The 23,707-nt window shown below is 40.9% G+C and overlaps 1 protein-coding gene across 3 annotated transcripts in view; it reads right to left on the reverse strand.

The window, feature by feature from the left end:
• Positions 1 to 23,399, reverse strand: part of CAP2 (cyclase associated actin cytoskeleton regulatory protein 2) — a gene marked incomplete at both ends in the record, with an annotated part of 109,213 nt that extends 85,814 nt beyond the window's left edge. For all 3 annotated transcript variants that reach the window (XM_084228818.1, XM_084228819.1, XM_084228817.1), the window contains 2 exons: positions 19,654 to 19,754; positions 23,279 to 23,399. In XM_084228818.1, the coding sequence (XP_084084944.1) occupies positions 19,654 to 19,754; positions 23,279 to 23,399 (222 nt within the window). The remainder of the gene's footprint in view (positions 1 to 19,653; positions 19,755 to 23,278) is intronic.
• Between the last annotated feature and the right edge of the window lie 308 nt (positions 23,400 to 23,707).

The following is a 23,707-nucleotide window of genomic DNA, read 5'->3' on the forward strand; positions in this document are numbered from 1 at the left end:
CTTGTGCTGGTACACATGGCTGACATGGATTACAGTGTTGATCTTATTGTACTGAGGAGAAAAACAGGACTTTGAGCAATGTTCTTATAAAATAAGTAAGAAAAAATGAAAATAAAATAAGTAAGCCATGTGGTTATCTCTGGTAGTGGGAATCTAAGTCATTTTGTTGTCTTCATAAATTTTTGTCAAACTTTCCTACATCAAATATTTAAATGTCATTGTCAAAAAATTACTAAAAAAGATGTAACTGTGTAAAATGGAAGCTTGTTATCGAATTTGACCATCAAAAATATTTTCTGAGTACCTAGTATGTGTCTAGAGACTACCCAGTATACATTAGAGGAAATACATCATGAGCACACAGAACGATGAGCGGAGGTGAGTAATAGGTGACAGGGTATATATTGTGTGGAATAGATTAAAAACATCCAATCTTGAAAGGAATGTTTTGCTAATGTCACCAACCCATGACTGAAAAGGTAAGTTTTCATAGTAGGTTAGCTTAAAAATAAAATTATTATATTTGTATAATTATTTTCTCAAGGAGAGTAATTAAAAAGAAATTTTTATGAAAATAAAGTAAAAAGGGGGCCTCCCTGGTGGTGCAAGGGGTTAAGACACAACCTATGAATCTATCCACAGCCACTGCAGTACGAGTTCAATTCCTGGCCGTACTGGGAGCTACCCACATGGCACAGCAGACCTCTCCTGACTCACCCGCTGCTCCCCTCAGCAGTGTATTTCAGTCAACCTACCTGTTCTGCTCCCCACCCTGTCTCTGATGAATCCTCTCACTCCCACACCTCTGGCCTATACCCTAGTTCTTGTATGCATAAATAAATCTTTAAAAAAATAAATAAAATAAAATAAAGTAAAAAGGGAAAAAGGGCTTAAAATAAAAAGGGGGAAGAGGGTGAATTCTTTTTTGAAGAAAAGATTTTCTTCTCTCTAGGACCCAAGACCACCACTAGGCCAGGGATCCAGTGGTTTCTAACCATGGTTCCTTTTGATGAGATGCTCTGGCTTTTCAAGACCTGGGGGTTTCCTAAAGCATATGACTCAGCCACTGTGGCCTTTTTGAAGCATCCCGCGAGGGCACATAAAAATGGAGTCTAAATTTACAGTCTGACTAGGGCAAGGAAGCAGTAATGTCACACTCCACTTACTTAAAAATATGTTGGCAATGCTCCACTAAATCATAAAGACAAGTTAATTTAAAGACTCTGGCCTGCTCAAATACCAACCAAGGCCCAGTCAATTTCAGACTCTGCCTTTGCCAAAGCATATATCAAAAGGGCAATAATTTCATATTAGGTAATTGTTATAAATTAGTGTTTTTACTGCCTTACAGTTGACTGGTTTGTTTTCAATGATTCTACTTTCATTGGCAGAGAAAGGAAGCATGCTTATTGAATAGAACTAAATAGTTTTGTAGTCTAGAAAGGAAAGATGAGTAGGTAGATTGAGAATGTCAGTGTTAGACTACTAGGCACATTTTATAAAAAAAATATCATTTGGGCCCCAATAATAAAAGAGGTTTAGTCTTCATTAATAGGACTGTTGCCTTGGCAACTTCCAACTCACGTAAGTAGTTACATCAGCCTTGGTGCACGTTCTGACACTAAGCAACAGCTCCAATGTGTCCTGTGTACATCCATGCCTGAAATCTCCTATTATATATCTGAGCTATATTAGTGGTCTCAGTAAAAGTGACCTCAACACCTAACTAGCCCCCTGCAAAACATGTCATATCTAGCTCCAAAGACATAATTTAGGGCCTCGCTGGTGGTGCAGGGATTAAGTCTTAACAATGTCAGGCTATCACCAGCCACAGCAGCCTGAGTTCCATCTCCAGCCAGGGAGCTAACTCACATGGTGCAGGAGACCTCTCCTGTCTTGCCTGCTGCTCCCCTCAGCAGTGTATTTCAGCAGATCTGCCTGTTCTGCTCCCCACTCTGTCTCTGGTGAATCCTCTCACCCCTACACCTCTGGCCTACACCCCAGTTCTTGTATGCAAAATTTAAAAAAATTAAAATAATAATAATAGTAGTAGTAATAAACTGAATCCAACAGTGTACTAAAATCAATGCATTATAATCACATAAAATTTATATAAAAAAGACACAATTTAACCAAATTTCTTGGTATGTCCATTAGATAAAAGGTAGAACTGAAAATGATTTTCCTTTGCAAAACCGATAATTTACATGGCGAAATATAGCTTTGTTTTTATTTTCCCGCTCATCGGGCAGAGGACAAAGTGTCTTTAAACAATCAAGGCCATGAATATTAATGTGCATCCAAATCATACACAGTTGCCCTAAAATTTTTATTATCCTAGTTCATAATTTACCACCAGACTGGTCTAAAGCACTTTCAGACACCATGAGAGCATGAATAGGTACAATGTGTGTGTGGGGGGAGGTGGGTGGCTGGGGGGAGGAAGCAGCGCTTCCAATTTTAGGGATTTTCCTTGAGAAAATAATTGTGTAATTATAAAATGTTTGTGCAAGGATGTATAAAGGGAAAACTGAAAACAAGTCAAATATCACTAATGTTAAATGATTTTAGACTTCCCTGTTGGCGCAAGTGGTTAAGCCTCAGCACCATGAAGGGATGGGCAGCCACTGCAGACTGAATTCGATCCCTGGCCAGGGAGCTACCCACATGGCATGGCAGACCTCTCCTGTCTCGCCCACTGCTCCCCTCAGCAGTGTATTTCAGTAAATTCGCCTGTTTGGTCCCCACTCTGTCTCTGGTGAATCTTCTCACTCCCAGCACCTCTGGCCTATACCCCAGTTCTTGTGTGCATAAATAAATAAATCTTTAAATAATTATAAATAATACCGAGTGAGCATTCTGACAGGGACAGGACCAGGTAAGGATGATGAAGCACTAGTGTGGCCCCTTCCAGGGTCACATTCTAAGGATCCCACCTGCCTCACCCTAGTCAGGATCTTGCCTTTGTGTTTGTATATTATTTCCCCTATTTATAATTGAGTGTTCAAATCAATTATTATGCACCATACAGTGAAAGACTAAGTAGTCACTGCTAATACAGACCACAGCTTTCTGACATGAAAAGAGGTTTAAAAGAAATGGTCTAAGTTCGTAAGCAGTTTATAAAAACAAAAATGAAAAGCCTATAAAATCTGAAATAGAATCAGTCACTGTGAAAACCAATCAACGTTAGAAAAATCTACCAAAAAAAACTCTTCTCATAATTAATTGTGGTAATTTATATTAAAAAAAAATCAGAGTTAAGTTAAAACCAGGTAGCATTTCTCAAGGCACAGGAATAAGAAATTAAAGAAAACACCATTGTCTGTTTAAATCCACTCGCTCTTCTGACAGGTATGAATATTGTTTTTATTCTGAACAAAACCATTCTCCGAAATTAACTTCATTTTCAAATTCAATCATTGTGTAGCTACAAAATGCTTGGCAGATTGGCCCCTCTCCAAATTCCTAACTTGTTTTTCGAACACTTAAGGAATCTAAAACATTTTATCAGCATGTTTAAACCAAACCTTTTGACTTAGGAAGCTAGAACTGCTTTGTGGCTGATGGAGCTTGGGTCTAAGTAAAGGATACTTGGTGGTTCTAAGACTACTCAGAAAGATGAGAGACCACAAGGTATTCTAGAATTCATTGACACGACACAGTCATTTCGCTATTTAAGCCACATTCTTACTTAACTTTCATGCACTTGTATATGCCTGCTGTTGTCAACTACTTTTTTTTTTAATATTCTGTTTTTTCTAAGTCTCTTGTAGATTCCCAAACATGACATGATGCCTTTTTAAAATTTTAATTAATTATTTTTTTAATTTTTGCATAGAACTGGGGTATAGGCCAGAGGTGCTGGGGATGAGAGGATTCACCGAAGACAGAGTGGGGAACAGAACAGGCGGATTTACTGAAATACACTGCTGAGGGGAGCAGCAGGTGAAACAGGAGAGGTCTGCTGTGCCATATGGGTATCTCCCTGGTCAGGGATCGAATTCAAGCTGTAGCGGTGATAGTGCTGAGACTTAACCCCTAGGCCACCAGGGAAGCCTGATAATAAGTTCCTGAGGACTAGGACACAGGGTTTCTAAGTGCAGATGGCTTCATTATAACAGAAACTCAATAACCACTACCTTGTAATAAAGACTTAATTTATTGGAAAGCAGTGTAGTATAAGAGAGAAATTCTGATTTTCAGCTAGATCTGAGATAGACTCCAACTCTGCTCCTTACTAAATATACCGTCATCTATCATAAATGAGTTATCTAACCTTTCTGAGGTTTGGCTTCATCATGAATGCTATCTACCTCAAAGGGATGTTTCCTACTGATGAACATTTGTTGGTAGCACAGTGGCTGAAGCAAAGTGAGCCCTCCAAAGATGCTAGATCTTTTTTACTTCTTTACAACTTCCTCTTTTATTAAGAGGAAAATGAAAATAAGGCAGGAAAAGATATTGATTTCCACTGACTATAAAATGTAGCTGCCCAACAGACTTTGTTCATTCGTGAATCTCATCTACCCACCATTAATTAGTCCACCAAGACTAACATCTTACTGTGAGAATTCAGCCCATGAAAGATCCTTGCTGAACTCTATACCCCAAGTTCCTCTGCATTCACAGGCATCTGTGAACCCTGGCCCCTCAAATCACTTTGTGTGGGATCTGTGGCACCACACAAAGTCCACATTTTCTCTTCAATTGTCTTTTCCTGCTCTGTGACCTCCCTTTCAGGCAACAGCTTCTGAGATCGCTTTCCTTCTACTACCAAATGTTCATTTTCCCCTCCCCTGATGATAATAGTAAACACGTGCTTGTAAAAAGTTCAAATTACATGGATGTTTAGAGAGTAAAAACAATCAGTAAGTCCACGCCCCTCCAAATGACCATTTTCAGCAATTCAATCCGTTCTCACTTTATTTTTAATACAGCAAATCTTTAAGTGTATGTTATCTTTTTACTCTTTTCTTTTAATTCTTGTTCAGTAATCCTCAAAAAAGCTCTTCTCCTGCCCCTTTTGTTCTATTTTTGAGTTACAAAGTTACTCCTTTAATTTTAATAGTCACAAAGGATAAAAGAGTGTATTTATACACTTGTATAAAGAGAAAGAAAAATCCTATCTTTGTTAGCAAAAGTAGAAAAGAATCAGACCCAATATCAGCAGAAAGCAGGCATGATCTGCATGAAAATCCGCATCTATTTCTTTTCTTATCTCTAACTAAACTTACATTCCCTGGCCCATATTAAGCCAGGAACAAGTGCTGGTGATGGTAAGAGAAAAAGGAACACTGTTGGTGTACACCATTGGTGGGAATGTTGACTGGTCCAGCCTCTATGGACAATAGTATGGAAGTTTCACAAAACATTAAACATAGATCTATCATATGATTCAACAATTCCACTCCTTGGTATTTATCCATGAATAAAAAGACTGATTCAGGGTTTTTTGAATTTAATGAACTAAACCCTATGTTCACTGCAGCACTCTTTATGATAGTCAAGCTAGAGAAACAACCTAAGTGCCTATGGACAAAGGAGAAGATAAAGAAGATGTGGTTATATATATATATATATAATGGAATATTACTCAGCTGTGAAAAAGATGACTCTTGCCACTTGTGGGTAGACATCTTCCAAGTTTCTATGAACTAACTTACAAATGAAGTTTGGGGTGGGAGTTCCCATTTAAAAACTTGGGACTATCTACACTTGGATATAGTGAGATAATATGCTAAAATTTTTACTCTTCATCCAGATAAAATTAAACTAAAAAATTCTATAGATACAAGTTAAAGACTCTTGAAACCAGGGAGAGTTTAATTACTAGAAATGTGCTGGGAAGTCCCAGAGAAAAATTTCATTTCTCAACTGGTCCTTTCAGACTACAAAGTTACTTCTTTTTTTTTTTTTTTAAGATTTATTTATTTATGCATATAAGAGCTAGGGTATAGGCCAGGTGCGGAGGGTGAGAGGATTCACCAGAGACAGAGTGGGGAGCAGAACTGGCAGATCCACTGAAATACACTGCTGAGGGCAGCAGCGGGCGAGACAGGAGAGGTCTGCTGTGCCATGTGGGTAGCTCCCTGGCTGGAGATTGAACTCATGCCACAGTGGCTGGCAGTAGCTTCATAGTGCTGAGACTTATGCCATCAGGAAGGCCCCTACAAAGTTATTTCTTGCTTGTTCTCATTTAAAATTTTAATGATGGAAAGGAAAGCAAGAGAAAAACCAGAAAAATCAAAATAACCCAGAAAACCAAGTAAAATTCCATTAAACAGTTCTACCATATGATCACAAAAATATCTTGTCTCAGATAGCGCTCATGAAATTCCTGTTGGCAGGGCTGTAGTGGATATACTGATGGATGTTTGTGTCACTTATGAACTCTCCATTGTCTAGCTTTCTTGGGCTGCCTTAGAGCTCTACTCTCTCAACGGCTCATTTCCTCAACTACAAAAAAGGAATGAGAATGAAAAATGAGTGAGGGACTAGATACATTGTCAGAGTGATAATAAATTCAGGACTTTTATTATGTGTCTGATGAATAAAATGCTTGTCTGTTTCTCCATATCTCAGTTGCTAATTCATGACATAAAATCTGGCCTTGGTTTTTAAGAATTAATTCAAATTGTCAGCCATACAGAAGAGCTAAAAAAGACACTTCTCCAAATCTGGTTTCTTTTCTATTTTTTTTTTTAAGTTTTTTATTTTTGTGTAGGAGACCGGGGGTGTAGGCCAGAAGTGCGAGGTGTGAAAGGATTCACCAGAGACAAAGTGGGGAGCAGAACAGGTAGTGCTGAGGGGAGCAGCAAGTGTGACAGGAGAGGTCTGCTGTGCCATGTGGGTAGCTTCCTGGCCAGGGATCAAAATCAGGCTGTAAGGTTGATGGTGCTGAGACTCGACCCTTTGGCTACTAGGGAGGTTCCAAGTTGGAACCCCCAGGTTCCAGGTCTGGTTGCTTACCAGCTATCCCCCAAGGCTCTAAATGGACTATGAAATTAGAACAGCCAATGAAAGAGACAGGGATAATACATTCTACAAAAGAACATCCTTAAGGTACAAAGTGACCACAGGGAAGTCCAACCAAGGCCAGTGACCTAGCAGGATGTGGGCTGTAAGTCAAAAAGCCTCTGAGGTGGCAAAGTACATGGACAACACTGGCAATAAACATTCTCCATCTGCTTGGAAAGAACTGACAACAGACTTTTCTGATTTCTGTCAGTCTAGTGCCAGGAGCACAGCAAGGAAAGACCAGTCCAGTGTGGTGGGACAGAAACGAAGACCCACCAGGGGCTTGCATCATCGTCCTACTGCCGAGAGCTCATCCCCACTTGCCTCCTTCAGGTCTGCCCTGATTGTGAAAGATGCAAGACTGAACCCCAACCTCTCCTTCACCAGCCACGGTAGTGACTTCTCGTGCTGAGGGGATCTGGTAGGGTTGCCGCAATAGTTGGAGTGTGCAGAGGGCAGGACAAAGGTGCCAGGTAAGTACCACTTGCTTCTCACCAGGAATTCATTATGCACAAGGGAGGTGCATGAGCGGCCCAGCAAGTCAAAGCCAGGCTTCTCCCAGCCTGGAGACATTCCCAGCTCTGGCTTTGGGTCACGGAGCTCCACTCAACACATCACCCGCCCTCCCTAGCTGGCGGTGTCCTTCTTTGGAGAAAGCGAGACAGGTAGAATGTAAGGCGGGGGAAGTTGGAGAGCAGGACAGAGGGAGGGGATAATGAAAGGAAGCAAAGAAGGAAGAGAGGACAGGAAGGGGGTAGCAGCGAGAAAGACACAAAGTCAAAGAAAAGGGGACGTCTCTGGAGTCCTGATGTGTAAGTGATTTCCCTCTCTAATAAATTGATCTATCTGTCTAAGACAGTAAGAAAGTGGATTCTCAATTCAAAGCCTGTATGAAATCTACAGGCATAATTCTTTTTTTTTTTAAATCAAAAGGGACTGTTTATTATTAAAATGGAGAGAGGAATAAAGACACTTGCACAGACACAAGTGGGCAGAAAGAGCTAGCCCGGAAAGGGACAATTTTGGTTAAAGAGAGGCCTGCATTAATTCTAAAGGAAACCTGCATTCCGATGTTTACTGCAGCACCGTTACAATTGGTAAGATAGAGAAACAACCTAAATGCCCAAAAATATATGGCTGGATCAAGAAGATGTGGTACATATACAAATGGAATACTATGCAGCAATTAAAAAGATAAACTCATGACTTTTGCAGCAACTTGGATGGAGCTGAAGGTATCATGTTCAGTGAAGTAAGTCAGAAGGAAAAAGAAAAATATCATATGGTTTCACTTCTAGGAGGAACACAGTGGGAAAAAAAAAGAAGACAAAACTAGTAGGCAAATGTCAATAACCAAAGCACATGCGCAAGCCACATAAAGCGCATGCGCAGACCAAAGCGCATGCGCAGACTTTCATTTTATATATATATATATATATATATATATATATATATATATATATATATCCCTGCCCCCTCGGAAATAAAGCGTGAGTTCCTGCAGCCATCCATGTGAGTAGAAGCGTTTTTCATCCCCAGCCCCTCCGCCGTGTTCCTGAACCCCGTCGGCCTGCGGGATGGACCAACAAGTGGCGCCCAGCGTGGGACACAAGTACGAGGGATCCTCTGAGGGACCGATCCATCAGTAAGGTAAGGATTAGGTAAGTGATCGGCATCATGGGCAATACCATGTCCAAGGGCCAACTCGTTAGAGCCCTGCAACTTCTGCTTAAACATTATGGAACTCCCGTTAAGGTGCAGACCCTTCATAATCTAGTCTCAGTCCTCGCAAATACCAGCAAATGGTTCCTTCAGCAGGACACCGTCTCAGTACGAAGCTGGGAAAAGGTCAAGACAGACCTTCTTCTTCACAGGGACCTTTACGGACCCCAAACTGTTCCCCCTGTATTCTTTCTGTGTGGCAACTAGTCTATGATGCCCTCAGTGATGGGGGAGCAGCTGCTTGTGAACTAGTGGCTGAGGCATTGCGCTCTGCGGCTCAATCCGAAAGCGAAACTACGCCCGCCATGTGCTCGGCCGAGGCAAGCTCAGCCACGGAAACCCCCCTTCTCAATCCTCAAATCCAGGGGGAAATTCCTCTTCTGACGAGGGGGATGTGGAGGACAATACAGACTATCCACCTCCCTATGATAGACCACCCCCGTCAACCAAAAATCGGCGGTATCCGTCCCTTCCCACTGTGCAGTCCCTCCCTTCTGCTCTTTCAAAATGCACCTCCTCAAGCCCTTCTCAAACATCCCTCGAGGAAAACACCTAGGAGTTTCTCTTTACATATCATTTCTCTAGTTAATATCCCTCTATCTATGTTATCATAGCTGTAAAAGGCTATCTACATACTTAAATTAGTATAATAAGTTTCACCATAATCTAAAAAGTCTGTTCACTTGTATTTGATAAAGTATCTTAAAAAATAGGCAAAAAGTGTTTTCACCTGGCCGTCATATAGATTAGTTCTCTGCATACCTCTGCTGCTTATTTCATCCCAGTGTGCTCATTTTTTTTCTTTTCTAAATGTAAGTTAAAAAATAAATTAGCAGAGCCACAAAATTTTAACTTGATAAGAAAATATTTAGAGGGTGATAGTCCCCAGTGATACTTTAAGTAAAATTCAACCAAACCTGACACCTTAAAAAATGCTATTGCAGAGAACTTCCGTATTAACCACCATGTTCACATAGTACTGATTACTAGTCACTCTAATCCTGTAGTGTATAATCAATGTTTTAATGTGTTCCATGCATTCGTTTAGTTTGAACCCTCCCAACAACCCATAAGGTAGGTAATAATCCCATTCTATGTATGAGTCAGACTGAGATAAGCTACTCAAAAACACCACTGTTAAGTAGCAGAGCCAGAATTTGACCTCAAAATCCCAACCACAATACAAACTTTTATTTGAATAAGGAAAAAAGACTACCTTACAATATTACTCTTCAGGTACAGCCTGTAGAGCCATGGCCTTGAATTACTTAACTCTACGGAAGTGCTTCAGAAATTCTTAGGTTTAGAGATAATAACATCTGGATACCTTTGCTTGAACCGAGCAACAACATCTGGTTCTAGTAAGTGGATCCCTCTTGGTTCTAGAAAGGGGGGTATTCTCCCGTCATTCTTGCCTACCAATTCCACCACTGGACTCCTTTCTATAGTGTCTTTCAATCTACCATTCAATAATCAATCCTCCCTCAAATGTAGCTGTCACCTTTCCTCTTGTTGGTCTAGAACCCTCAGCAATTCCTTCGTTGTCATGCGTTTCCCTAAGGTCGTTATTATGCCTGTCAATGTGTCTGAGTCTACTTCTCAGGTAATCATCCGAAATCGACAAGCAGGTCCGGCATTGGTTGTTGGCGCCTTGATCTCCGTCTTCTCGACGCTGGCAGCTGTGTCCGCGGTGGTCGGCGGCCTAGCTCTATCCAACTCCGTACTCAACGCAGATACCATCAACCTTCTCTCAGAGAGAGTCTCCAGCGCCTTTCTCACACAAAATTCCATCAACAACCATCTCGCAGTCGGACTACTCCAGTTGAATCAACCAGTTTCCTTAATACAGGAAGAAATCGACTTACTGACTTTAACTGCTCATATCCCCTGTATGCCTACCTATGCCTTCACCTGCGTTACCCCTGCTGTTGTATCCAACTACTCCTCCCAAGTTCATTCCCTTAATGACTACCTGCGCGGCCCATGGAACCAAACCTTTCTTAAATTTACTGTCCAATTGGCTAATCAAATCCTCACTATTAATCCCGATCAAGCCCTCTCCTGGCTCTCCAAAGCTTGGGGATTGGTCAAATCCTTAGGTGGAGCGGTCTCACTCCTCAGTCTAATTTTCCTCTGTCTAGGGGTCATTTTTGTCATCTTGTGGCTTCAATGGAACAGACCTTCTCAGGACCCCAATGTCTGGATAAGTATTGCCCTAGACCACTTGTAGGCCAATGACAGGTAAGATGGTGGTGTGCCCCATAGCAACCTAAGACAGCACCGTCACCTTATCCGGAATCCAGGTGGCGGACAGCCATGACGGGTAAGCATGGGTGCATACCTGCCACAACCTAAGACAGGCCCTTGTGTGTCCGCTGTCAATACCAGACGCGAAACTTAACTTTGGCAATACCGCCTTGGCAATGCTGCTTTCTGGCGGACAGAGGGACCTGAGGTAGTGTTCGCTTCCGCCAACCGAAAGAACTACAAATCTAATGCAATCTTAACAGAAAGGTGCAAGGTCCATGGAAAGCGCATGAGCAGAAAGTAAAAACGGGGGAGCTGTCAATAACCAAAGTACATGCGCGGACCGAAGCACATGCACAAGCCACGTAAAGCGCATGCGCAGACTTTCATATATATATATATATATATATATATATATATATATATCCCTACCCCCTCGGAAATAAAGCGTGAGTTCCTGCAGCCATCCCTGTGAGTAGAAGCGTTTTTTATCCCCAGCCCCTCTGCCGTGTGCCTGAACCCAGTCGGCCTGCTGGACAGACCGACAGGCAAACTATAAATTGGAGACATTCAGCAGGGAAGGAAGGTAGGAGAGGAATCAAAATAGGGGAGGGAAAAGCATAAGGGACGCTGGTAATACTTCACAGGTTGTTTGATGGTGGGAAATTTAGGGGGGGGTCACACCAGAGCGGAAAAATCAAACATTGTACGAAAATGAACATGATGTAAAATATGTATAAATAAACATTTAAGAAAAAATAAATAAAGAGAGACCTGCCTAGTCCCAGGCGGGCAGCGCAGGGAGGAGAGCTGCCTCTGCTGCTTTGCAAAGGGAGAAGGTTGGCAGAGACACACCTGCATAGTCACAGGTGGGCAGGAGGGCTGCTATTTTTTTATTTTCTCCTTTCTTCTTTTTAAAAGTTCGAGTGCGCTTTATTAAAGGATTCATGAATTGGGCAGCATCCCATCTTACAAGTAGGAGGGCCTGCACAAAATGGATTTTATGGTCAAGAAGAGAGGGGGCCCTCCCTGGTGGCACAAGGGGTTAAGTCTCAGCACTATGAAGCTATCAGCAACCACTGTAGCTGTTTGTAGAGTTTGATCCCTGGCCAAGGAGGTGACCCACATGGCGCAGCAGACCTCTCCTGTCTCGCCCTCAGCAGTGTATTTCAGTAGATCTGCCTGTTCTGCTCCCCACTCTGCTTCTGGTGAATGCTCTCACCCTCCGCCCCCACCTCTGGCCTATGCCCCAGCTCTTGTATGCATAAATAAATAAAGTAAATATTTAAAAAATAAAGAGAGGGAAAGCGAAAGCGGTATTGGTAGGAGTGGGGGTGGGGGTGCTGTCTTCTCATGCAGATGACTCACTGGTGCTGACTGGGCAGCTCTGGGGAGATTGATTTAAAATTCCACTTTTAGGAGAGGCTGAACCTGTGATTATATTAGGTACCAAGTCTTGGTCCCACCTGCTCCCCCTGAGTGACTCTGTTTGGACCTATTGTTTCTTTATTTGAACAATTCCCCCCTTTTGCTAGATTCTCTCTTAGCTAAGCTATCTGATCCACGACGTTGAAGGCACTAGCACCACCCCCAGCTTCAGGCTTCTGCTGTCACTGGCCCCTGGTGGTCTCAGGTCATTCAGGTTCACATTCTTCTGTTCCTTCAGTGAGGTTCCAGTCTTATGGAGATCTCTTGTTTGGTGGCTAGCAGTTACAAATATTTAATGTTGTTGTTGTTTTTTAAAGATTTATTTATACAAGCACTGGGTACAGTCAGAAGCGCGGGAGGGTGAGAGAATTCACCAGAGCCAGAGCGGGGAGCAGAGCAGGCAGACTGATGAAATACACTGCTGAGGGGAGCAGCAGATGAGACAGGAGAGGTCTACCGCGCCATGTGGGACCCTCACCCGGAGGCGGAGATTGAACTGGCGCAGCAGAGGCTGCCGGCAGTTTCGCAACCCAGCGCTCAAGCGCTGCGCCACTAGGGGAGGCCCAATGCTTTTTTTTTTGATTTATTTATTTTTGCATACAAGAACTGGGGTACAGGTCAGAGGTGAGGGGGTGAGAGGATTCACCAGAGACAGAGCGGGGAACAGAACAGGCAGAACTACTGAATAATACTGCTGAGGGGAGCAGCAGGCGAGCCAGGAGAGGTCTGCTGTGCTATGTGGGTTTCTCCCTGGCCGGCTGGGTATCCAACTCGTGCTACAGAGGCTGCGGATTGCTTCATAGTGCAGTGCTTAATCCCTTGCACCACCAGGAAGGCCCAATATTTAATGCTTTTGAGAGACGACGACATGCCAGGAGGTTATGATAACTCTAAGTAGAGTAATTCCCAGTGTTTGATGTGCACTTTGGAACCACGGTGCCCAAGACCCAAATCAACCACAGGCAGGCATCACTAAAGGAATCACCCTTTTTAGCCACCTCTTATGTAACTGAGTTTCAACTTCTCCAGAAGTGTCAATCCAGGTACTGCATGTGGTGTAGACAACTTCTTGTTTAGCGAAAAACTAAAAAAGATCTACAACTACTTTAGCTGGGGAGTTGAAGGATTCTGTTGGGCAGCCATTGCTTAAGCAGCAGATTCTGCAATAGCTTCAAGAGTTATGGAGTGAATGCAGTTTTGGAGACCAGCAAAATGAAGGGTCTCTAGCTTATACCAGAGTTTATATTCTGGTCACCCTTGCTTCTGTCCCTTTCTTTGCATAGAAGTGGTTTGCAAGTTTCTCTGGTCTCAGGTCTGTTAACCAGAGACAGAGCAAAGGATGCCCAAGGTTAGGGGTCAGAGTTTGTTCCAGAGGGACCAAGTTTGTTCCAGAGACATTGAAGGTCTGGAAATCAGGGAAATTCTGTGTCAGGGCACAACTAACACAATCACCTGCACTGTTGCAAATCCAACAGTAGACAGGCAACTGCCTTTACATCAGTCATCATTTCAATCTTTGCCACTGGGTATTGTGAAAGGCAGAGATCCTTTGGGGCTGAGATTGCCAACGTATTCTATGTCAAATTATAATTCAAAATAAACGTTAAAATCAAGACAACTAGCAGGAAACTAGAAATTAATGCGACCGCTGACTTGGCAGAAGAGAGTAAGGGAGGTCTATGTCCAATGGACTGTTTCACAGAGTCAACCCCAAACTTGTGCTTCTGATCATTTTTCAGCAGAGGAAGGAGGGTTTCTATACAGACCCATATGAAGCACCCAAAATGCAATGGTCACTTTTTAAATGAGTATAAATTACCCCAAAAGGTTTTATCAAATCAAAGGAGAATATGGAAACAATTAGTAAAATAAATACACAGGCATGTTTGTTTTATTTATTCTGGAAATAAGGTTCTTGTAAAGAGAGAAATGACTTGCAGGTGCGCAAGACCAAGGAAGAACAGATGCATGGAGGTCCCAGGGTCTATCATTTGTAAAGCAGGATGATATTTCTTTTAAGATTTATTTTTATTTATTTATGCAAACAAGAACTGGGATATAAGCCAGAGGTAGGGAGGGTAAGAGGATTCACTAAAGACAGAGTGGGGAGCAGAACAGGTAGATCTACTGAAGTACACTGCTGAGGGGAGCAGCGGGGAGACAGGAGAGGTCTGCTCCGCCATGTGGGTCAGCTTCCTGGCTGGGGATGGAACTTGTGCTGCAGTGGCTGGTGATAGCTTGATAGTGCTAAGAGTTTAACCCCTGTGCTACCAGGGAGGCCCCAACACAGGATCCTATTTTATCTTCAGTGTGCTGTATATCTTTTTTTCTGATTGTTTGACATGTGGAGATGATTAAGGTGCTTTCCCTGGAGCAGGTCAAGATGCTTTTTATAATGGTGATGATGCTGCCCTATTGCAAGCTCTTCATTTGGAAACCCAATAGCTCCCTCATGCTTTTAGGCTGAGACAACCGATGAGTCACTGGAACAGGCTGTGAGAGCTGAAGGCCCTTGGACGTGATGTCATGCAGCCTCATTACTGAGGGGGTGAAGGGACAAGCTCAAGGTCACTCTGTGAAGAGCAGAGCCAGTTAACCTCCAAATACAAACTGCTAGGCTAGCGAGAGAAGAGGAAGCGCTAACTTTGCCACTTGAAACTCCTTCCCTAAGGAGTGTGGCATAAAATGAGTAAAACATCTTGTAGATGATTTAAACAAATGACAAAGTCTAGAACCATGATCATAACCCATCAAAAATGCGGCTATGATAGTTGTCTAAAAATACACATCCTTTTTTATGCTGAGTAGTATTCCATTGTGTGTCATACCACATCTTTCTAATCTACTCATCTGTTTTGGGGCACGCAGGTTGTTTCCATTGCTTGACTTCTGTAAATTGTGCTGCAGTGAACATAGGAGTGCATATTTCTCTTCAAATTAAGGATTTTTGTATTCTTTTTTTTAAATTTTTTTTAATAGAGGCATGTTATTTATTTATTTGTTTGTTTGTTTATACATGCACTGGGTACAGTCAGAAGCGCGGGAGGGTGAGAGAATTCACCAGAGCCAGAGCGGGGAGCAGAGCAGGCAGAAGGACCGAAGTACACTGCTGAGGGGAGCAGCGGGCGGCAGGAGAAGTCTGCGCGCCATGTGGGACCCTCCTCCGGTGGCTGGGGAGCAGCCGGGGATCGAACTGGCACCGCAGAGATCGCGGGCAGCTTCGCAACCCAGCGCTCAACCGCTGCACCACCGGGGAGGCCCGGATTTTTGTATTGTTAGGGTCGATACCTAAGAGTGAAATTGCTGGGTCATATGGTAGATCCACTTACAACATTTTGAGAAATCTCCACACTATTTTCCATGGGGACTAGAAATCTGACTGTAGAACAGGTTACAGAAGGAAAGGTTAAAGGGGGGTAGGAAGCACTATGGCCTAAGGTGGAGAGCTATGGGTGTGCTGGTGGAGGTGCGATGTTGACAACAACATTTGAAGGGGGGAGACTATCCTCTAAATCACAAACACTATAAATATATGTTTCTTCAATTAAAAAAATAAACACACTGAAAAACATGTTCATCCTTTATAAAACCAGGGAACTCAAGCACGTAATATTTTGCAAGACAATTTAGCCATGCCATATGTGAGCATGTAATACTTATTAGTTGAATTTCACTCTTCTTTTGTTCAAATTCTGGTTCTCTCACTTTCATTAAACAATTACTTTAAGAGTGTTTCCTTTTTCTCCATGTTAATCAAAGATAGAAAATAATTGCTGCAGACTTCTAGAAACATTTCAAATGTAAATTCTAGAAATCACCAAGAAGGTCTGAGTTAAGAAGACCTACATGATTTGCAATTGTTTTAGGATTGTCAAATCATCCAGAAAAAAAGCCAGGATTTGTTCCATATACCACAAATAACAACAGGACAGCTTTATTTAAAAAATCACATTAGTCCATTTGAGGATGACTGATGTCTGACCAAGGGCTTGGAATTATTGTATGCCCAATTTCTAGAGGAGCCTTTCCTTTTGACATGAAGGGCTCTATTTACTCTAAACATCTATTATAAAATTGCGCGTTGTTTGTTCTTTCTTAAAAGGGGTGCAAGCTGTGTCAGTGTGCCTGGGTTGAAGAGTAATTTAAATAAGCCCTTTGGTTTATGTTGCATATAAGAAGGCTTTACAAGATCTAATCTTTTCTAAACCTGTTATGTTCTTTGGTTCAGCAGAGCTTCCTAATTGTAGCTATTAGTTCCCCTTTTTTGTGGTCTGTTCTGTCAGTAGACTATTGAGTGTTCAGTAAATTAAGCCCAACCAGCAGCCAACACATCAAGACAGACGTTAAATCATAGCTTGGCTGCCCTTATTCATTACTAGTATCTGGGAAATAGCTTTTAAGCACAGGGACAGGATTTAACATGATGCACATTTGTGTCATTCTCAAGTTTCCATACTGTACAATCAGGTATGTGAGGTTTTTTTTTTTTTTTTTTACCAGGCAACAGGTGTGTTCTTGGAACAAAGTTCAACCCCCATTTCTGGCTTATGTGAGAAGCAGCAGCTGCAAGCTTAATGTCAATGACACATGGTTCTATAAGAGAAAAATAAACTACTTGTTGGGTGTATTAAAGCAATGGGCAGATGGAGGAGAGCTGCCTGCACTTTCTTTTGTGTTGTAGAACCAGAGTCTGAACTTTCAGAGGACAAGTGTTTTTTTCTTTTTTCCCTCCTTCCTTTTTCAAACACTAATTAGGGAAAAACATAAATTTCTTAAGCATTACAGACTCATTATTGAGACTGTTCCTTTATTTGAGTCACACTGTTCTCAGGCTGATGGATGGAAAGAAGAAAAAATACAACATAAATCAACCTACACTGGTTTTCATTTATACATGGAATCCAACAAAGCAAATGCACGCACACAAAAAACACACAAAGCAAAACTCATAAATACAGAAAGCAGAATGGAGGCGGCCAGCAAGGAGGGTTTGGGGAGATAGGTAAAGAGGGATGGGATCAAGGGGCACAAACTACCAGTTTATAATGGTGCAGTGTACACCATGGAGACTGGCGTTTATAGTGTTGTGTTGCAAATTTTGAAAGCTGCTAAGAGAGAAGATCTGGAAAGTTCTCATCACAAGAAAAAAAAAGGCAATGACTATGTGTGATACTGGATGGTAATGAGACTTAGTGTGGGTACATCTGGCAGTGTAGGCAAATATTAAATCATTACGCTGTGCATCTGACACTAATATAATGTTATGGATCAGACTTCAGTGAAAACAAAAGGCAAGCTACGCTTTATATTTACTTATACTTATAATTCACTTTATTCAAAAGACAAAAAGAATGTTTACTGTGCAATTTGGGGAGACTTAGTAGGCAAATCTACATTTTTTAATGCAAAGTTTAAATATGCTTATTTATAGACTCCTTACTCTCTAATAAAAACTTCCATATAGACCTTCCATAAAAACTTCTGTGGACCTCAGATGCATTATGTCAACGTTTATAACAACAATAATAATGATACAATAACTACTGTAAGAGTGTCCAAGAGAGTAAAAGTCATTCACTCAAAAATCTCAGTATATTGTGGGTAATATTCTATTTATATGCCAGCTTCAGATTCTACCCTGCCTGAAAATATAAGAAACCCAGCCACTATATTACTGCATACAAGCTTTCTTGTAAGCAAGAATATTCAGCTCAAGAGCAGACTAGAGTAATATATCCTATTACACAGACTTTTCTCAAATTCAGGTATAAGAACATCCCCTACTTTTTAATAATTAAACTTATTTCTATATTGAAATAACATTGCTCAATGAAGGGTTTCAGGTTTATAACCTTATAAACCAACATTTACAGGCTTCAGGTGTATAACCTTATAAACCAACATCTCACTCTTTTGACAGTGGGTAATTCAACTGGAATATTTAATAAAAGTGGAGGCCATGAGAAGCTTCATTTTTCTTAGATGTGGCAAACAAATGCACTGCAAACATGAAGAGATAAGTACCTATTTAATTACACTCCTGGAACCTCTAGTATAACCCGAGTCACCAGAGCCCCTGAAAAACTGGTGTTGGGTGTTGCATATAATGCCTAATTGGGTAAGGAGCAGAGAGAATCCCCTTTTACTTTTTTTTTTTCTTACCCCAAACCACAACTTTATTCACGAATCAAGTTTTCTGTGAATCTATACTGAAAATGGTGTTGCTGGGATTGACTCATTGCTAAGAAATCTATAAGCAGATGGATTTGGAATTCAATCCTCCGTGAAAAACAAAGGTAAATGAGAAAGAAGAAACTGGTGATAAATTTCTAACTGGTTTGGTTATTACATTCAATTTTCATTAAATGCATGCAAGTAATGACTAGCTTCAGGAAAGACGCTAAACATATATTAAATGTATAAAAAGCATCTAAAACTAGGAAACTGGCCTAAATGTCATTAAATGTGTCTACCAATCCAGTTTATCAAATTCCATGATTTTGCTTTTCCTCAAGCTGCTTTTTTTATAAAAAAGATAAAAAAATATGTATAACATAAAATTTACCAGCTGAACTATTTTTAAGTGTACAGTTCAACTGTGTTAAATATTTTTACAATTTCCAGATGTCCAGAGAGTTTTCTGGAGTTTAGTTTGCATTGCAAAACTAAAACTATATACCCAATAAACAAGTCCTCATTTCCCCCTCCCCCTAGTCACTAGCAACCACCATTTCCTGTCTGTTTTTGTGAATTTGACTATTCCAGGTATTTCATATAAATGGAATCACAGAGTATTTGTCTTTTATTTCCCTTAACATACTGTGCTCAAGGTTCTTCCATAGAGCATGGGTCAGCATTTCTTCCCTTTTTATGGCTGAATACTATTCCACTCTGTGTGTATGCAGTATTTTCCTTACCCATGCATTTGTCAACAGGCACTGGGTTTGCTTCACTACTGGGCTATTGTAAATAATGCTGTGAACATGGGTACACAAATGTCTCTTTGAGATCTTGCTTTTACTACTTCTGGATATATAATACAGACAGGGAATTGCTGGATCATATAATAATTCTGTCTGAAAAGTTTTGAGGAACTGACATTCTCTTCCATACTTGCTGTATCATCTTATATTCCCAAGAGAAGTGCACAAGTGCCCCAATCTCTCGCTATCCTCACCAATCCATATACATTTTAAATAATCCTCTCCATGGAGGACAGGAGAGGAAAGTACTCACATGAGTCTCCACGTCCCCAGCAAGGATCTTACTCTTCTTTAGAAACTCGGCCACCATGCTGTTCATCAGTTTATCAAAGGCTTCCACTGAGGGGGCCACACCTTTGGAGGGAGAACACTGTTACTGCCTGGCAATGTAATAAAAAGCTGGTACAGTTTTACCCTAGGAAATATGGAAGTCTAGTAACATGCATGTCATCCTCATTCTATTCACTAAGTTTATTCGCTCAATCAGCATTTTTTTCAAACACTTCTCAATGACTCAAGAAAACATGTTTTCCTATTTTTCAACTTACTGCGTAAGTGTGTTCTTTCTTTTAAATTTATTCATTTATGCATACAAGAACTGGGGTACAGGCCAGCCGTGTGGACATGGAGATGACTGCTGAGCAAACGCACCTTACGTCTTGCCTCCAAATTACTGGAAACACTGAGGTGACAATGGCCCAGCTTGGTGTGCCTTGCGTTTCCTTCTCTGCTTTCTAGTTGACAGAAAAATATCTACGTTTCTGACCTTATGTGCCCAATATTGAGGAGCAGAATAAAGAGAAATCCAGCACTAGTTGCTATTAAAGCACAAACCCAATCTTGGGATTTCCTTCCTTATATTGTACAGAAGTATCCAGGCTCATAAACTGGTAGGACTAAGCTCCGTTCCTCTTCCCTGTTGCCTACTTGGCCATTTGCACAGGCCCAAGAATACAGCTTTCTGGATCTACAGTCTAACTTCTAAGCAGCTATTGAAGCTAAGTGATCTTCAAGTTTAGAATACAGCATGTACCAACTTCTAGAACCTCAATTGGGTGTAAGCCCAAACATTCCTTATGGATCCATTTGGAAACAGATCAATTTGTTTGCTGCTGTGGGAGAGGCCCGAGAGGTCTCTGCTAAGTATTTACAGTGGGAGAAAAGTTTAGAAATGTGACAGAGGCTTCTACATAGCAGAAGGTACAATGATAAAAGGGAATATTTTGCAATTTCCTTTCATCACTCAGCTCTGCTCACACCTCCTCCGGGCAGCCTTTAATGACCTGTCTTTCTTCCCAGTCTGCATCCTTTGAGCATCCCTGAATCAAAGCACTTCCAGCTCTGAATAGTAATGCATTGAGACCAAAGTTTCTGGAGGATTAAGACCGAATTCATCTTAGATTTCCCTGTACCTATCATAGTACTTGTCATTTGGCATACATGCAAAAATAGTTCATCTATTGTTGAGCCAAACTTACCTGACTATCAGGGGGAAAAACATCATCAAACACCTTTACACGTATCATAAGAAAGGAAGTCTTTGATCTGTGCCTATTATGGGCTTGTAATGAACTGAGTTCCTTATAAAAATTTCTTTTTAAAAAAGAAATTTTCACTTTAGTTAGAACATCATTGTAATGATATGTTTATATTTAAGGCTAGAGGTTGTCCTTAGGATTTATTCAAAACAGAATTTAGAAAGTTGCCAAAACTTATTAAGAAGAAAGGAAGAGATGTTGTTCAGGATTTGTAATTTTTTTTTTAAAGATTTATTTATTTATTTATACAAGCACTGGGTACAGTCAGAAGCGCGGGAGGGTGAGAGAATTCACCAGAGCCAGAGCGGGGAACAGAACAGGCAGACTGACCAAGTACACTGCTGAGGGGAGCAACGGGTGGCAGGAGAGGTCTGTCACACCATGTGGGACCCTCACCTGGCGGCCGGGGATAGAACTGGCGCTGCAGAGGCTGCGGGCAGCTTTGCAACCCAGCGCTCAACTGCTGTGCCACCGGGGAGGCCCAGATTTGTAAAATGTTTTAAGGATGAATACCATGAAGACATTTTACTAAATATCCTACTTACCAAGGACCCAACTTCATTTCAAGGAAGATTAATACATCACTGGCTAAGTTGTTTTTAAAAATCTTACTTTAATAACTGGTCTAAAATGATTTACTATATTGGAAGATCTTTGCTTAAATATGTAACTAATTTATTTATGAGCCTTTTATTATTGCTTAACCTATCAATTTTCCCAGAAATTCTTTTTCCTTCAAAAATAAGATTTTTATTTTTCAGAAAGAAAACATGAAATGTAGCCTAATACCCCTTTATGTGAAACAAGGTTCAAAATACTGGGGTTTTTTGGTCTTCCTTATACTCAACAACTTTACACAGCATTCTGGGAGTTGGATTTTAACCTGATTTCATGTATTCACAGGCTGTATCTTTGTGCTCAGCAATCTCAGAGAAATGTCTTTTAATCACCTGATGCCTGAGGTATAAGGAAACAAAGTTACTGAAGAAAACATGAACATATTTTCTTACAAATAAGGTTTACTGCTTCTCATATGCCCACTGTACAGTTAACAAAAAGAGGCTCAAAATGAAATCATAGATGTGTTTCAGTTGATGTGGAAAAAACTTCCAGTCCCCCGGCAGCCTTTCTTTAAACAACACCCCTTTCAATTCATTCAAAGCATTTTAATTTTCATTATGTTCAGGGGGAGAAAAAACCTGCCTGCGCATTTGTGCTCACACAGTAATTTTTGTCCCAGGGCATGTAATACAAGGCACAGCTCCAACTACGCCTGAAATTCTAGAAGCCCCAATGTGGATCTTGCCTGGTGAAAGCTTTTTTGGAAGCCTCTTCTTCCCCAAGGCTTTTCTCAACCCCCTAATGCCAGACAGGATTCAAAATGGGTCAGATAAGGAGGAAATGCATGTGAGACAAGAATAGAGTTGCCAGATTAAATACAGATCGTCCAGTTACATTTGAATTTCAAATAAATGATGAATAAATTTTAGAATAAGTACCAGGCAGTGTATCCCATGCAGGATTTGGAACATGCTTATACCAAAAAGAAAAATAAAAAGGTATTTTATCTGAAATTCAAGTTTCATTGGGTATTGTGTATCTTTGGTTGCTAAATCTGCAACCTTAGACCAAACATGTATTTTATCTGAAATTCAAGTTTAATTGGGTGCGCTGAATTTTTATTTGCTAAATCTGCAACTTTAGACAACCTGAAGAGGACTTAGACTTTGCCATATATGGTATTCTTTGAAAGAAGTAGCTAATTTTTATTGTTGATAATTAACTGAAAAAAATTTAAGTGTGTCATTAGTCTATCATTTTAAAAACCTATTGGTTTGGAGTAGGCAAAGGTAAAATAATATGATATGATCATGTTATATCAGTCCTATTTTGTTTCACATCAGACTAGCTTCCTGTAAAACTTCAGTTGTTACATTGAATGGATTGTTCTCTACAACATTAAAATCGCCAGAATGATAATTCCTTCCAATTTACATCCTAATTGGGAACTTTGGTTTTTTTTTTTATTATTATCACTCAGGTAATATACTTAGTCATCGAGTGCAGAACAGCAGTACTAACAGCAAAATGCATGAAAAAAAGACATTTGGCTTATGGGTTATGCTTTTAAAAAGCATAGACAGTGGCAATTTTTGTGGATTGTGCATTGAAACTTATTTCAGGGATTGTTTGCATCTGGTTAATGTCATGGTCACAAATAAGGCAAGAAGCTGAGAAATTGAAGAAAGGAGATAGAAATATTTCTTGAGAACTAAATGATGGGGACAAAATGAAGTGACACAAGCAGAGCCTGGAAATGACAATAGTTTGTGGTCCTACCTCCAATGACACCATTGAGCTCCCCACAGTTCCCAGGAGGTTGGAGGGACCCCGCAGACAGTAGCTCCAGGCGGCAGACTGCTCGCTCCAGCCTTTCCACTAGTCCCTGCATCTCCGCCATTCTAGAAAAACACGGGCACAAATGGAGGCCATGTGAGCGCCAGTGAGGATTAGCAGGCTGACACCATTAAACTTCACAGCAGCACGAGGGGAAATGAAATTACTCAGAGGGGGCTTTAATTACCTACAGAATATTTCCATATGTCAGAAAAACATGGGACATTCAAAAGAACATGGGACTCAGAACAAGAGCAAAACAAAATCAAAACAAATAATACACTTTTCTATTCAATACAATGACTTGTTTACAAACCCCATGTGCAGTCCACAAATATTCACTCTCTTGACAACATCAGCAAGTGTCTCCTG

Source organism: Talpa europaea, assembly GCF_964194135.1.
Source record: "Talpa europaea genome assembly, chromosome: 2".
Classification (NCBI taxonomy): domain Eukaryota; kingdom Metazoa; phylum Chordata; class Mammalia; order Eulipotyphla; family Talpidae; genus Talpa; species Talpa europaea.